Source organism: Terrapene carolina, unplaced genomic scaffold, assembly GCF_002925995.2.
Source record: "Terrapene carolina triunguis isolate 2854851 unplaced genomic scaffold, T_m_triunguis-2.0 Scaffold130, whole genome shotgun sequence".
In the NCBI taxonomy this organism is placed as follows: Eukaryota; Metazoa; Chordata; order Testudines; family Emydidae; genus Terrapene; species Terrapene triunguis.
The window spans coordinates 24,916,955-24,932,678 of NW_020664481.1; the positions used below are offsets into that span (position 1 = coordinate 24,916,955).

At 41.7% G+C, this 15,724-nt stretch overlaps 1 protein-coding gene across 3 annotated transcripts in view; it reads right to left on the bottom strand.

Moving 5' to 3' along the window:
• Positions 1 to 14,538, bottom strand: part of NFATC3 (nuclear factor of activated T cells 3) — a 126,874-nt gene extending 112,336 nt beyond the window's left edge. For all 3 annotated transcript variants that reach the window (XM_024219421.2, XM_024219420.2, XM_024219419.2), the window contains exon 1: positions 14,269 to 14,538. In XM_024219421.2, the coding sequence (XP_024075189.2) occupies positions 14,269 to 14,368 (100 nt within the window). In that variant the 5' untranslated portion in view covers positions 14,369 to 14,538. The remainder of the gene's footprint in view (positions 1 to 14,268) is intronic.
• Between the last annotated feature and the right edge of the window lie 1,186 nt (positions 14,539 to 15,724).

Consider the following 15,724-nt stretch of genomic DNA (forward strand, 5'->3'; position numbering starts at 1 on the left):
ATAACCCTTTGAAAAACTGCAGTTTGCACATGCTCAATAAAGCTTTGCTTGAAATTAACAGCTAAAATCTCCAAAGATGCAGTCCTCTCTGAGCATATTCAAGCCTATCACACCTCCTACTGTTGACCAGACTACACATATAATCAATCTCACAAAGCAAATGAGCAAGCTCCCTCCCCTCATAGCCCCCACCTCTGACAGAACTGCAAGTGTACCATCTCCAGAGCGAGCACACTCCCTCCAGCCCAGGGCTCTCTCTGTAATGTCTGCTCCCAGCTGCTCAGGACCAAGCACTCGAACAGAAGACTGAAAGCCTGTCTCTTCTGTGCTCTCAATGACTCTACTGGCACACCAGCAGCATGAAGAAGGAAGCCATCTGGTTCAAATACAGTGATAATTGGGCTGACAACTTTACCCTAATTGTGATTTCAACGGTGAAGTTCAAAAAAGTCACAATAAACCTATGCTGATGGAGAAAGGTACAAAAAGACAGACTGAATTAGTCTAAACAAAAAGGCCCACTGATATGGTTCAAGGACTAAAATCATGCTTGATAAAAAACAGAAGATGTGGAACTGGAAATTAATTAACCAAAACTCGTGACACGGATATTCGGTCTAACTGGTGGACAAATTAATGAGGGGATAGGCTATTCTTCCCAATCCTCCTTTTTTGGGTACTAGAAGACAGACTTTGTGGAGAAAGTAAGGAAGAACAGGTGGAGGCTACTGAAGCAAGTTTCACCATCATAATTACCATTCCCACCATCTCCTGGACCCTGGGCCTTCATCACCCTGATCCTGAGAGATATCCTCACCAAACTGAACTAAAAAGAGAGGTACTCAGATGACATCACCACCCCTAAGAGCTGCAGCTCAATCCTAAACACCATCTGAGATGAAACAGGATCAGACTTTAACAGCAGCAAAAGCTTCAGCCCATCTCAACTCATCTCTTCTCCCTTCCCCGAAATGACAGTTACCATCTAAGAGACTGTCAAACAAGAGCCCTCCTAAAACTCTCTCCAGCTAAAGGGAAAGGGAACAAGAAATGCTGTTAAAATGAAAGCCTTAATACTTGATATTCCAAATGCTTTAACTGTTTTTCCTTCTTTTCTGATTCTTTAATATTAAATAGCCTAGAGTTAAAACTGACTCCAGTCCTTCTTTCTGATCCACAAAGCAGACAGGACCTCTGGTTCAAGGCCCCCCCCCAATCTTTAGTGAAGAACTGGAAGGACCTAGCCTATTTTAGGCCCTATAAGGCTGCGTCCTTATTCTGAGCTGAAGCTGTGATCAATTTGTGACCACAGGAGAAACATAAAACAAGCCTGCAGAGACAGTGACTTTGCTGGAGAGTTCATAGTACTGTATAGGCAGGGAGCTGTGCAGGCTGGAAATACCCTGGTGAGGAGACAGACAGACACGGGTCTCCACCCAAGACAGGTGAAAAAGGGAAAAGAAATATGGGAACTGCCAATATGTGCATTCTGGGAAATTCCTGGATCAAGAGCAAGGAGTACACCATACCATGGAGATTGCTGCCTACAGACTGATTTGGCTTGGTATGCAATTTTTAGGACATATGTTCAACAGCCTAAATGACTACTCACACGTACCAACAACATAGTTTTTCCTACCCAGAAAACTAGGAAACTAAAAGACAAAACACACACACACACACACACACTCCACCACTACATTAACACAGAGTTATGGTTGAGCAAAACCTTAAACTTCTGAAAACAAGGAAATCCACACTTAAGGTTTCTCATACAACCATAACTCTGCCCTCTTTCAGCAATGCCCACGAACACCCTGTCAAAACACATACCTTTGCTCTGCCAACTCCACAGCTGCTGAAAGGTACATGCTTTTCACCTCCTTTCACAACTCACTCATTCTGACCCACAAGATTCCATATTACACTATTAAAAGACAAGAAGGGGATGAGAGGTGGAGTCTCGTGGAGCTTGTATAGCCAATATGAATTATTTGCATACACTCCAGGTGGAGTCAGCATGGCCCTGAGACCCAGGATGTTAGGAAGACTTGGACACAGGTAGCTAGCCAGAGCGGACACTAGTGCCACAATATCCACACTTCTATTTTTAGCACGCTAGCTCAGCTTGAGCTACCGTGGGACTGTCTGTCTATACTGGGAATTGCTGAAGCCCATGCCACCAGGTCTACACTGTTACACCTACTAGCAAAATTAAAGCTAGCATGGGTATAAGCTACCTGTGTTATAATCACACCTTCACTAACAAGTTTTAAATCTCTGCCTCTATTCCCAATCTGTTTAAAAACAGGTAGGGTGACACACTTTTCCGAGCTTGCAGATCTGTTGTGATAATAATCCATTGATGTTGGTAACAGAACACGTGTAGTTCCTTACACAAGGAGAGCAAGGTTTGAAGAGCCAAAGTAGGAATTGTGTTCTCCCTATCCTCTGAAGCCCACTTCACTGCTCAGCAAGCCGTGGGTAGATGGTAGGAGCAAGAGATGCATATTTACAAAGATCTTTCAGCTATTTCCCCATCCCTAAGAACAGAGCAGCAGCAACAGTGCAACTGTGCAGTTGCTCTGCAACATGGGAGAGGGGAAAGAGGATATGATTCCATAACCCTCAACTGCTCCCAGACCAGCTAGTTGGACAGGGCACAAGACAAAGGATTTAAACAAAGAAGGAGAAAAAAATTACACCACCAATCCAAATTGTTAAACTGATAATTTAATATTACTGTTTTTGGTCAATACATTTTATAGTAATACTGTTCTAGTCTTCCTTCAGTGTTTGGCAGACTTAAAACACTTGTGTATTTTGAGGAACTGAAATGAACTAAGACCTTGTATTGAGGCTTTGAGCTCTGCAGCTGCTAAGCATCAATAAAAAATTAACAAGATCATAACTTCACTTTGTTAATCAACTGGCAGAGTGAGCAAGACAGCTAGAAATAGGAATCAGACAGAGTGATAGGGCAGAAGACATGGGGACTGAGGGAGGCAAGCAAGCCCGGAGGAAAGTTTTCCTTTGCAGTATGTTTCCTGCATTAAGAGCTTGCAGGGCAAACTAACTGGTCATTCAGTTTCCTCCATATCAATCTATGAGAAAGCTACAAAAGGAAGCCAACTAGGACTAGCATAATCCACCTCTGTATCAAGCTCTTATGCAGAAAGCAAACCCACGAACCTTAGACCCTGTAATCCAAGTTCTTCAATGGGATGTGTCGATCACTGAAGGTCCACAAGGTATTTACCATAAAGTTACAACACTGATTTAGAGAAAATCTAGAGGTTTCAACATATTTTATCTAATATTTGCTACTCTGAAGCCTGTACAGATAGCTTAAGGTACCTGGCTTTACAAGTGAAGGAATACAATAGCTTACTTTAGTGTTAAATATTTTCTCTAAAATATGACCCTGTGGCAATATATAGCTTTTCTTAGCACTTGTTTGGAATGACCTGCATACACTCAAGCGGCAAAGTCACGAGTGAGCAATACAGTCACCCCAAATGAATGTTAAATCATGCAATCATACTATCACTTCATCTTCCAAACTCCTCAATCCTCTATATCAAGCAGACTTATAGAAGCCCTTGTCCTTAAGATGTTTATACAACATCCCTGTAATATACTAGTTAATTACAGGCAGCAAATAGATTCTAGTATTTCCAAATCCCAAAAGCACTCAAACATTTTGTTCGGAAGTGTTACTGATAGTGGCTGAAATATATGAAACTTCATTTTATTGTTAATTCAGAACCATTACTGTCTTTAGTACCATTATACCACAGAGAATTCAAAATCCAAATGCTATACAAAATATATACACATCATCAACTACCTGTGATCTCATTCAAAAGAAAGCTTCTAAAGTACCACACCAGTTTTTTGTACTAGAAAAAAAGTGCTCCCCTTCTAGCTTTCTAAAGAAGCAACAAGAATTTATGCTCAGACATTTTTATTATCCACATAGCCCTTCAATTTTCCTCCTAACAAGTCAGTCAAAGAATGTAAGTGATATCATACCAGGAAGCTATATATCAAAGTTGTTCTAAAATAATTCTTAAAGAGAAAGGTAAGCATCTAATGAAAGATAAGGATTCTGGTCAAAACATATACACTGCTACCTCGATATAACACGACTCCGGATATAATGCAGTAAAGCAGTGCTCCGGGGGGGCGGGGCTGCGCACTCCAGTGGATCAAAGCAAGTTCAATATAACACGGTTTCACCTATAACGCGGTAAGATTTTTTGGCTCCTGAGGACAGCATTATATTGAGGTAGAGGTGTATTACCAAAGTTTGTGTAAGTGTGTTAGATCCCACTATCCTCAAGTATAGTATTTTCCTAAGATCCAGATCATCATCATATAAGGCTCAGAGTGAGTTTAAGTACATTTTGTGAGCTTCTACATCACACACAAAACCACCATATTAACAGTAACCAATAACATCCATTCAGTCCATAGGCTGTTTTTCCACATCAGGAAATGAAAAATTGTCCTGATTTTTTAAAAACAATCTTTTACTAAGCCATGAGTTACGTATTCATCAGTCAAAATGTGAAGGCCTGCAGTATGACAACATACTAAACTTTTGGAGGGGCTAAAAATCAGAAGTCACATAAGAGCAACATCTTTTAACGTGTTCCACAAAAAAAAGTAAGATATGGTATACAAGTTTACCTTGAATTTAATTTGTTTTAGACTATTTCTTCTCACCAGGAAACAAATGTTTCCAGAATGAGATCTAAATTAAATTCTCAAACCAATATAAGCATCAATACTGAATTTTTACAAATAGGAAACAAGCTCAATATTTTTAGCGAAAATCAAAAATATGTTTGCCTCACATGCTGATGTGCAAAAACATATTAAAAGTGTGCGTATTTTGTTCTCTCTCTCACACACACACAGAGCGCAATTTTGGGCAGCAGGCTTTGAAACCTGTTCAATTTGGGGTTACTTTTCAAGCAGTGCCACTGAGATGCTTAATGGAATCAACCTTGTACGTGATTACATTCCAGCTGTTCTGTTTTCAATTAATGAAATGTACAGCCTATAACACGGCCTGCAAATCTACTTGCGGTTCTCTGCAGTTTTCCAAATTCAGTCAGACCCTGGCCAAGTAACTTTGGAAAGTCCAACTGCTGAGAAAAGTGCCACAATACAATATTGCATACAAATAGTATACAGTACACATGAACAGACAGATGTGTTCAAGTTGGAATAAAGTGCTGGCTTGTTAAAAGCTTGCTCCTGCTTGTGATTTTACTAAGCTTTACTGATCATTTCACTCATCTTAAATTCCACTGTCATTTGAACTTCACATGGCATGCTTGGGCAAATGCAACGACTTGGATGTTGTTTTAGAGACTGGGCTTACTGCCAGGTCTGCTCTGTCTATACTCCCTTGACCCACAAGAGCGGCTTTAGACAACATCTCCCTTACAGGTCTGTCACATCTTAGGCGCATTTAACATGCGCAATTTCAGCTTTACGCGGTCGGCAAAAAAAAGAAAGAAAAACAACAATTTAAATACTGTTTCTACCATGCGGGCGATTCCGCCCGCCATTACACTCAATGTAATTTTGCCTATACGCGATTTTCGCTTTAGGCGCTGACTGCGGAACGTAACCCCAGCATAAGATGAGACAGACCTGTATTTACATTAACAAACAGCAGTTTGACTGCTTAAATCATAGCAATATCAAGTGAGGTCCAATCTACTCATACAACTCACTTCTTTAAAAGCAACACTGCTAATCTGCCCATCCACTCCTTTAGTATGATCTAAATCTTGGTTTGTAACTTACCATGTAGCTGTAGAGAACACAAAAAAGGAAAGGAATACAAGGTTCAAAGCTGAATCCACATTACCTGTAAGGAAACCGCACCAGCTTTAAGCGCAGAGTTTTTTTCTTTGAGAGAGCTATCCTCCAGTGAGGACTTCTGAAGAGCAGAAATGAATCATTCTATATACCCACACACAAAAAAGGAGCCCTCCTCAATTTATAAACAGTGTGATCTGAACCAAAAAAAAAAAAAAAAAAAAAGTACCACTCCACAAGTTGTTAAATTAAATGCAGTTTCAACCTGAAGTCTTTCAACAAATGTATATATAAGCTATTGGTCTCAGACTACACAAGCTTTTTCCAAAGTAACAAAACTATCAAATTTCCTTTAGCCAAAACACCATTACATCTCCCAACACAAGTGTGAAAATCTGTCAGCTTTCCTCGGTAATTCAATCTTTTTGATATTCCTGAAATATTTTGGATAAAAATGTTGTACTGTTAGCCAGTTACCAATAAAGGATGCTGGATAATAAGGTACCCTAGCACACATTTCATTTTTGCTCTCCCTCAGACCAACTAGTCCTCAATCAATAACGCCGTAGTACAGTCTGAAGTGGCAAGGTTTTTGCCACAGATCCACAATGTTTTCAATCATATATATGATACACAGCTGTTCTGTTCCCCACCTTCTCTCAGCAAATACCATAAACACAGACTATGATTGGTCTCTCTTCAGCTGTTTTAGGGAAGGAAGGGTAGAGAGTGCTCTTTCAGAACTATTAACTTCCCATCACATGCTTGCAAGGTCAGCAGACAAACTAATTTTCACTATATGCTAATAGCACTCAGATGCATCCAGTGATTACAGATTGTTAGAGCACATTTGGTTAAAAAAAAAAAAAAATCAAGGCATAGTGGAGCAAAGCAGCAACAGCACAGCTAAAAGCTAACAAAAGCAATTAAGAAATGGATGGTGGACAAAAGAGACAACGGGTCTAGAGAGAACAAAAGGAATGGGGGAAAAAGAGAAAAGGTGAGAAAAACATCTCTACAGAGATTAAGAGAGTGTTAAGAAAATTTCAAATATTTTAACCAAAATAAAGTTATGTTTTGGCTGAGAATCAGACCCCTCTCACACACACTTATGTAGGTCTGAATCAAATTGCGGTGGGACTAAAAATATAGCGAGAATGATTTATTACTAACCTGTACAGTGCCACAAGTGTGCAGAGTGCTTAGTAAAAATGTGGCAAGTCTCTGCTTCAAAAAGCTGATTTAATTAAGCACAGGGGGCATGCCCTATACTTAGGTAGCACACAAGAGTCAACAGATTGCAAACATGAGCTTTGCTTATGCACACACTTAACTCCAGCATTCGCTTTGTGCGCAACAGCTACACCCCAGCATCTGCAAAATTATGGTTTGTTGGAGTTTATTTTGCTTTTAATAGGCAGGCAGCAAGCCCTCTATCTAGGAGGAATTTAGATGCTTATCACCTCATCAGAAGCATTTAGGGACATAAACGTATAAGACAGGCATTCAACAGTCTAAATATTCCACTGGTACTTAAGAATCTGATTCATTCAAACCTATAAAAATGCAGCCAGATGTCACCATGGAGGTCACCATGTAAATATTTGTAAAAATAAAGGCTTCTTTAAAGGACAGTAAGTTTCTGCTTCTAACTAAAAAATGAGTCATTAGCCCACACTGGGTAGTACAGAGACCTAACCAGGGGAAAAACAAAAACAAACAAGAAACTCCCACAACAACTCTTAATTAGCAAACTTAAAGTATCAAGTCTGAATAAGAATAAAAAAAAAAGTAGAGGTTTTCAATTAACTAAGATCCCTGTCCAGCATAAGGGTCTGCTGCATGGGAGAGGTGAACTGCACTGACCCTACTGCTGGACAGGAGTCTAAAAGACCAAAAGACTAACTTAAATGTAATTAGATTATCCTTTTTAAAAAGAAAACTTTCAAACAATGGTGTGAGTAGCAAGCAATTTATTAGTTACAATATTATTGTTTTGTTTTAGATTGCTAAATTGTGTGTGAAGTCCCAAGAAATCTGTAAACTTTGTCTATTTAAAATGCATTAATGTCTAACTATATAACATTTTGCAAATACCATACCTACTACAAAACAGTAATCTTGAGAGTAAAGCTGTGTACAGGCATTTTCAAAGGCACTCATTTTGACAAAAGTCAAACTAAGATTATCTAATCTTTACTAGGATTGTAGCAAAGATGGAGATAAAAACTGTAATAAAGAGTTTGTGATTTCCCCCCCTCTTGTAGATGTCAACCCATAATCAGTAGATTGCACTATGCTACTATACTGAAAAACATGATGGAAGTTAAAACACTGTACCTATCAAATTTCTATGAGATCACAAAGTATCAGAGCAGTGCATTAGACAATATTTTTAGCTGCACCATCAATAGCAAATTGCTTATGAGTGCCTGACAGACAACTGGAAGAGTTGATTTGCAAAATATTAAAAGTCACAAGCTGCACAAACATGTTTTTAAGTTAGGTTCACCTCCACACTACATTCAAACAATACACCCAATTAGCGACAAGTCTGGTTATTACAGGCCTGACCCTGCAAGATACTGAGCACCTCCTAGGAAGTGCTGCATGCACTCAATTCCCACTGACTACAATGAGAACTGAAGGCTCCCAGCAATTTGTAGGACTGGGTTCTTTGTAGGGAAGATAAAAATACACCTATTTATAAACTAATTAACACTTTACATACAGGCTCTCTTGTTGTCCAACTCAGGTAACATGGTATGCCTCATCTTAGGTATCATTTTTTAACATTCTATGTACACCATACACTGTCATTGTTTTGCTTAGATGTATATTGATTTTATTAGTAAATGAAATTTCCTTACATAGACATGCAGTGCCTTATCTACATTATTCAACAGCGAACATTGTGAAGCATCAAATGTTACATAAAAAGTTTGAACAGTCAAGCTTAATCTTTCCTAAGAAAACACAAATTTGGTATCGCCCTGTTTAGTTTAAAACATTAGTCCCTCAAGTTAGATTTTCTCAAAAGTACAAATTACAAAGTAACATTTGGCAGAACTAAATAATAATACAAATGAAAATCTATTGGATTGTGAGGGAGCATTAATATTACAATTCCAATACTAGTTTAAAGTTAAGATACCATATGCAACTCTTAAGGTTATCATAAATAGCTGCCACTATCGAACTGTTTTAGTTTTATAAAATTCTGTGTTTTAATATATTTTGAGGTCAGCCTAAAATTTTATAGTAGAACAATACTGATCAATAGTGCTGCGAGTCAAAGAGAAACTAAAACCTTTATTAGCTAGAATTCCAAGTATCTGTTTTGGCTTTTACACATTCCAAAAATGAAGAATATTTCTGTCTTCACTATGGCAAGGACAATAATACTACACTATGCCAAGGAGAGGGGATGGAGGAAGCACCCAGAATCAGGCACTATCCCACAACCCCCCTACTCATGTGACTAGTTTATTAAAATGGGAAATCCCTTTGACTTTAATGGAACTAAGTTCCAGTACTAAAAGGTTGCAGTATTAGACTTTAGATTGGTGGATACTACTAAACAATCTTTCATATAGACCACCCGAACAGCAATTACTATTGTTCAGATTAACCAGTACAAGCAAAACTACGCTAGTCAAGGTGGTCACCATTCCTGCAATCCAGCACAAAACTAAGCATTACACACGAATTTCAATGAACTACTGTGCAGTAATGACATGACAGGAGGGGAGAAAAGTGGGAAAGAAAAAAAATGCGGTTATGACTGATTTTGGTTTTTAAATTACTCTTTTTTTAAACGTGTGTCAGTGTGCCCAGAGTCTTCAATTGGCATCCCTTGGATAGGAGTTTTTAAAAAATGTAATAAATTAAATACACTGAAGAAGTAGATGGCTTTTTAGTTCTTTGAGTCAGTTTGTATATTCATAGTTCTAAAATGTATAGTCACAGTCCATACCACAACAGTATTCTTGACTAGATAATTGGAAAAGTGATTTTAAAGTTAGAAGTGTCAGTTTAGACTTATCTTCTATGTTATTACCAAAAAATGCTGATGTTGGGCATTTCTCCCACATGCCTAGAAGTTTTCTCCTCACCATCCATCATTTCCTTTAAGGAGGTGCACAGCACAAGGTAAGAGTTTAACAATCCTAAAAGCTTCCCATGGATGGGGAAAGATTTATAGTTAGGTTTCAGCTTCTGAAACCCTTAAATGAAAAATTATGTTTCTAATACAACAGTTATAGCTTTTCCCACTGTCATATACATTTTTACAGTGTATAAAACCAGGGTGGATTTTTTTAAACTGATATTTTTAAACTGATTTATTTAGAAATCAGATTTTGATTTAAATTATAGTACATTTTACTTTTTAAAAATAAATGCGTTTAAAATGAAATCTGAATGTAATAGAAATATGTTAAGGCCTAAACTTGTTATAATCTCTTATAACATTTAAATAAAAAATAAATATGCTAAATTAACAAACCTCTTATCAAAAACTGAGTTAAAGGCTGTTTTTTCAGGGGGGAAAACATCTAATTCTACCTTGAATGATCCCTTACAATATAAGCTAATTACTTATGCTATACAATCTGTTCCATCTTGAATTTTGCTGAGACACTCAGAGTACTTTTCCCAGACTTGAAGAAGAGCTCTGTGTGGCTCAAAAGCTTGTCTCTCTCACCAACAGAAGACAGACAACATGGGTGAGGTAATATCTTTTATTGGACTAACTTTTGAGGTCAGGCTTCATAAATATGGCATAATATGTTATGTACTGTGTTACGGTCTTGTTTAATAAAAATAAAATTTATATACTGTTGACTGTGTTTAATTGTATTCCAGTTATTTTAATGCAGCCTGACACATATCATGAGCAAAAAGTTAATTATCTAACAAATAGCATATCTTTCACCATTTTCTAACATACTAAAATGTGTAATTAACAAGAATCTGAAAAGCTATATAAATTGCTTAAATAAATGTATATAGTTATAGTGCACTCTCCTAGGTAGCAAAAATAGGTACCAAAGATAATGTAAAGGCTCTATTTAGTTGTAAATCAACATGTTTTAATGGTTGTATGAGAATGCATCTTGCTTTAGCAAGATAACTGAAATCCAAATGGAAAAGTTGATTAAAACTGATTATTTACATCAAGGCTTTCCATTTAGTGATTTAAATAATTATTTAAATTGCCTTGATTTAAATGAGTCTACCCTGCATAAAATAGCCAACTGACAGGACATAAAATTTCCTGTTACACAGCTGACCACACCAAAAATCGAGACATACGACATTTATAAAGTTTGCCTCCAATTACCATAATATACTCAAACAGAATAAACTAGTTGCAGAGGATTGGCAGTTCTTGCATAATAGTATTTAGAAGCAGGGACCTGTCCCAACCCCTCTGTACCATGACTACGTATTTAGGAGTTCCAGGCTAAGTTCCCTACAAGCTGTGTGGCCATGCAGCAGCCTATTTAGCACCGCGCAGTGCTCAGGGAACCCGCCTGGCCGGGATTTGCTGCAGCCATGGGAGAGGCGCCCCTCCCCCAGCCCCAATCTAGCCTGGCCCCCAACCTGCCACAGCTGGGAGAGGGGCACCCCTACCCCAGGCCCACCCCTGCCGTGGTCAGGGGAAGGGAGCCTATCCTGCGCCCCAGCACTGGAGCTGCCACGGTGGGGAGAGGCGCCTCTTCCCCCCCGCAACCCAGGTGCTGCTGCAGGGAGGGAGGGCGGGGAGTCCTCTCTCCCCGCCAGAGCCCAGGAGCACCCTCCTGCACCCCAAACCTCTCATCACTGGCCCGACCCCAGAGCCTGCACCCCCAGCCGGAGCCCTCACCCCCCACACACACACACCTCCCTACTCTCTGCGCCAGCCCTGGGCCCCTCATCCCCAGCCCCGCACCCCAACCCTCTGCCTCAGCCCTGAGCCCCCAGCCCAGAGCCCACACGCCAGCCAGAGCCCTCACACCCCTGCACCCCAACCGAGCCCCCTTCCAAATTCTGAACTCCTCGGCCCCACCCCCAATACATGAATTTTGTTATGTGCACCAATATGGAGGTGATGTGTCACACGTCACCTCCATATCGGTGCACATAAAATTCATTCTGCACGTGTGGGAAAAATTAGAAGGAACACGGATCCCAGGTTGCTCCTGGGCATACCAGTTCTGATCACCTTAATGGATACGCAAATCTATTCAGCCATTGCCTTAAGCTCTTCCATATGAATTGGCTCATGTGATGAATAGACAAATATCTAGTTTACAGGATTGCCTAAAAAATGTTTTCAGCTAATACTCTTTTTGCAAACATTCTTGTAATGCAATAGTAAAATAGTTGATCCAGTACTTTCACTAAGTTGTGTCATTAAAGTTAGTAATACCTCTACCAAATTTCTATTGAATTTTTGACCAATTTGGTTTTTGTTCTATATTAATTTGAGATATGATGCTTTATTCTCAGTTGTCACTATGCAGAACATTTCAATGTTAACATTTTTATTCTCACTAGATAAATGCTGTTCCATATCCTATTCACAATTGCTATAATTTTTCCTTTGTTTTCCATTTGAGTTATATGCACACTATTTATATAGCACCATAACGTGCATGCTATTTGACTAACAAAAGCCAGGGACCCTGGAACAGCAGTAGTCTTGTGAGAATAAAAATTTTTCCATCTGAAATGCTCTACATAGGCAGCAACATAACTTCGTAAAAGTGCTCTTTTAAGGATGCCATGCATTTGGTCTTAGTGCCAGACTTCCTAATTTACTGAAAGTTAGGTAAGTGTTTAATATCATACAATTTTAAATATATATGGTCAAATACATATTAAAATATGAATGATAAGATTTTTATCAATTTAACCTGATACTGTAAAGGTCTCTCTACTATACACGCGGCCAAGTGAGAGAACAGAGTCAGAACATGGCTGCACTATTTAGTAGACTAGACATAACCATATTTCAGCAGTGTCTTGAAACCAGGCTAAACAGGCCAACGTATTAACTCAGTTAACACAATTTGGGCCTTTCCACAATACCTACCACAATTAGGTCAGAGAACTGTATTTTCACAGTGACTCCCAACTTGCATGTAGTTGTGCAAATGGGTCCTAATATGCTATACATTCCTACACCATACTTATGAGTTATTTTTAATTTCTGGTATTTTTCAGTAAGTAAGGGGTTTTGTGTTTGTTTTAGAAGTAAATAATCTAGAGTACTAGCTGAAACAAAACAGGGTAAAAAAAACATTAGAGTGATGCAAGCACATCTAACAAGAAACAAATGGTTCTCATCTAAGTGATATCTTTGAAAGTGAAAAAACCCTGATCACTCAACAGGAGATATGTAAAAGCTGTATAGAGAAAATAAACCCAGAATTACTAGTAGCAAGTGACACTTTTAAATTTGTTGCACTACGTGTATTATAGATTTTACATTGCAAAACCAAATACGTTTCCCACTTCATACCTTATTACCTACCAATATTACCTGGCTTCTAATCTATGAGGACCAGTTTGTTAGTGAAACTGAAATCTGGTACCATTAAAAAAAAATGGCATGAAGAAACTAAAGAAAGCCTGTACTAATCCCAAAACACTGTGTGGTGGGATAGAATGCTGTTCAGTGGTACCAATAACTATATAGCTAGACCATAATTTCTTTGTACTGTCTTGCTTCCTGATGCAAGCTCCGAAGAGAAAAAGATTGCACATCCCTGCTCTTCAGCTTAACTCAGTTTCTCACGTGGGAAGTTAGACGCTGGGGGCGGGAGAAGCCCATACTACACTGCTTCCTAAACAAAACAGTGAGGTTCAAGGCACATACAGAAACTCCCTCCATTCCAAGTTATTCTAGGCCAGTTTTTTTTTTTTTACAAGGTATTAGGGAAAGAGGCAAACAGTCCCTGAATGGCCCAAGTGCGAGCACGCTCCAGGCGAGGGTCTCCAGCGCTTCGTGGATTATGAAGGAGGCCTCTGAGCTCCCTGTGCGGTGGTGACTGGGCCAGCCCCGCGTTATGCCTCTGCAGCCTGGCTTCCTAGCCTGTGGCAGGGAAGCGATACTGTCCGAACGGAGGCTTGCTGGTGCCACCAGCCGAGCCCCTCAGCTCAGGGGAAACCGGTTGAGCAGCAGCCTAAGCACGGCGCATTGCAGGGGGAGGGCTGGAGTCTCGTCACTCCTGCCCCACCAGGGCTCATCCCGACTCCACGAGCGGGGCTGGAGGATCCCGACGGGAGCTCCCGCGCCGTGGGGAGGAGCGTTCCCCACCCGAGTGCGAGACAGCTCCCCCCAGCCCGGCCCGGCCCCTCGGAAAGCGGGAACCAGCACCCCTCCTCGCACGGTGGGAAAGCGGACCGCAACAGCCGACCGCAGCCGCAGAGACGCACCTGCAGGCCCCAGCGGCGGCCCCGGGCCCGGCTGCCCGTCCTCCCCGAAGATCAGCCTGAAGTCGAACTCGTCAGTGGCGCCGCAGTTTGCCGTAGTCATCGGTTTGGCCGGGGGTGTGTGAAGCGAGACCCAGTCCTCCCGGGCCGCGCCGGGCTCCTGCTGGGCTGGGCTCCCCGCCGCGCCTCTCAGGGCCGCCTCATAACACAGGCTAGCGTGTGGGGCGAGCGAGCACCGGCCGCGCTAGCTCCCGTCCCTGCTCCCTCACTTGGACTCCGTCTGTCACTCAGGGGGTGGGCAATCACCACGGGCCGAGGTAGGCCCCGCCCCTCCGCGGCCGCGGCCCCGCCCCCCGCCGCGCTCTCACCGGGGCTCACGCGCTACCCTTGTTGGTCCCTACCGCACCGACCACCCCTCGCGCTCTGACTGCCCCTCAGACGCGGGGACACTTCGCCGAATCGCCCCGTCCTCTTCCCTCGTGCGCTGACCACGCCCCCCCCTTCCCTGATGCTTTGGTACTGGCAGCTTCTGCACACGCCCTAACTCCACCCCGTCTCCTCGCGCCTGCTCCGCTCCCCCTCGCCCGCTACCGTTTCCCACACTCGCTCTCACAGACGCTGTCTTTGGCTCATGACGTAGCCCCAACGGACGCTCTCCTCGTGACTTGGTTGGGGGAGGGGAGGGAGACGCGTCAGGGCAGGCCACGTGATACAGCGCGACCCTTCTGCCTCAAGGGCCACTGGGAGACGTAGTGTTTAGGCCCAGCCTCCTCCGAGACTGGGGCGGGGGAGGAGCAGCATCAGCATCAGCATCACCCGCCGGGGAATACAGGGAACTGTGGCGAGCACCTCGCACCGGCGTAGGCTTGCCAGCCACGTTGCAGCGCAGCCCCTGATGCAGGAGAGGATCCCGCCCCCTGGAGCAGCAGCGTCTGACCGCAGCCCGGGGGAGGGAGCAGACAACACAAGATACCAAAGAGTGCCCCCGCCCCCGGCTGCACGGCCCCACCCCTCCCCGCCTCATCTCTCCTTACCCCCCTTAATTTCCCTGTAAGGAGTGTTGTAAGTATGCAGGTCCCAGGATATTAGAGAGAAGGTGGGTGAGGTAACATCTTTTATTAGACCTATTTTGGTTGGTGAGAGAGACAAGCTTCCCAACTGCACAGAGCTCCGCCTAGTTCCAGACCTTGTCTCTCTTGCTTGCCACCAGAGATTGGTCCCGTAAACATTACTACCTCCTGCACCTGTCTGTAATATCCTGGGACCAATATGGCTACAGCACTGCAAACAACAAAGAAAGATACCAAATTTTCCCCTAAACAAAAGACAATTAAAGTCCTGTTACTTTTCTTAAAGCTCATTTGATTAAATGAGATTTTTAAAATTACATAGTTTTTTTTCTTTTGCTCAAACAAGGTGTTTCTTTTCCTCAGGTTTTATTAATCATTAAAACAAACTA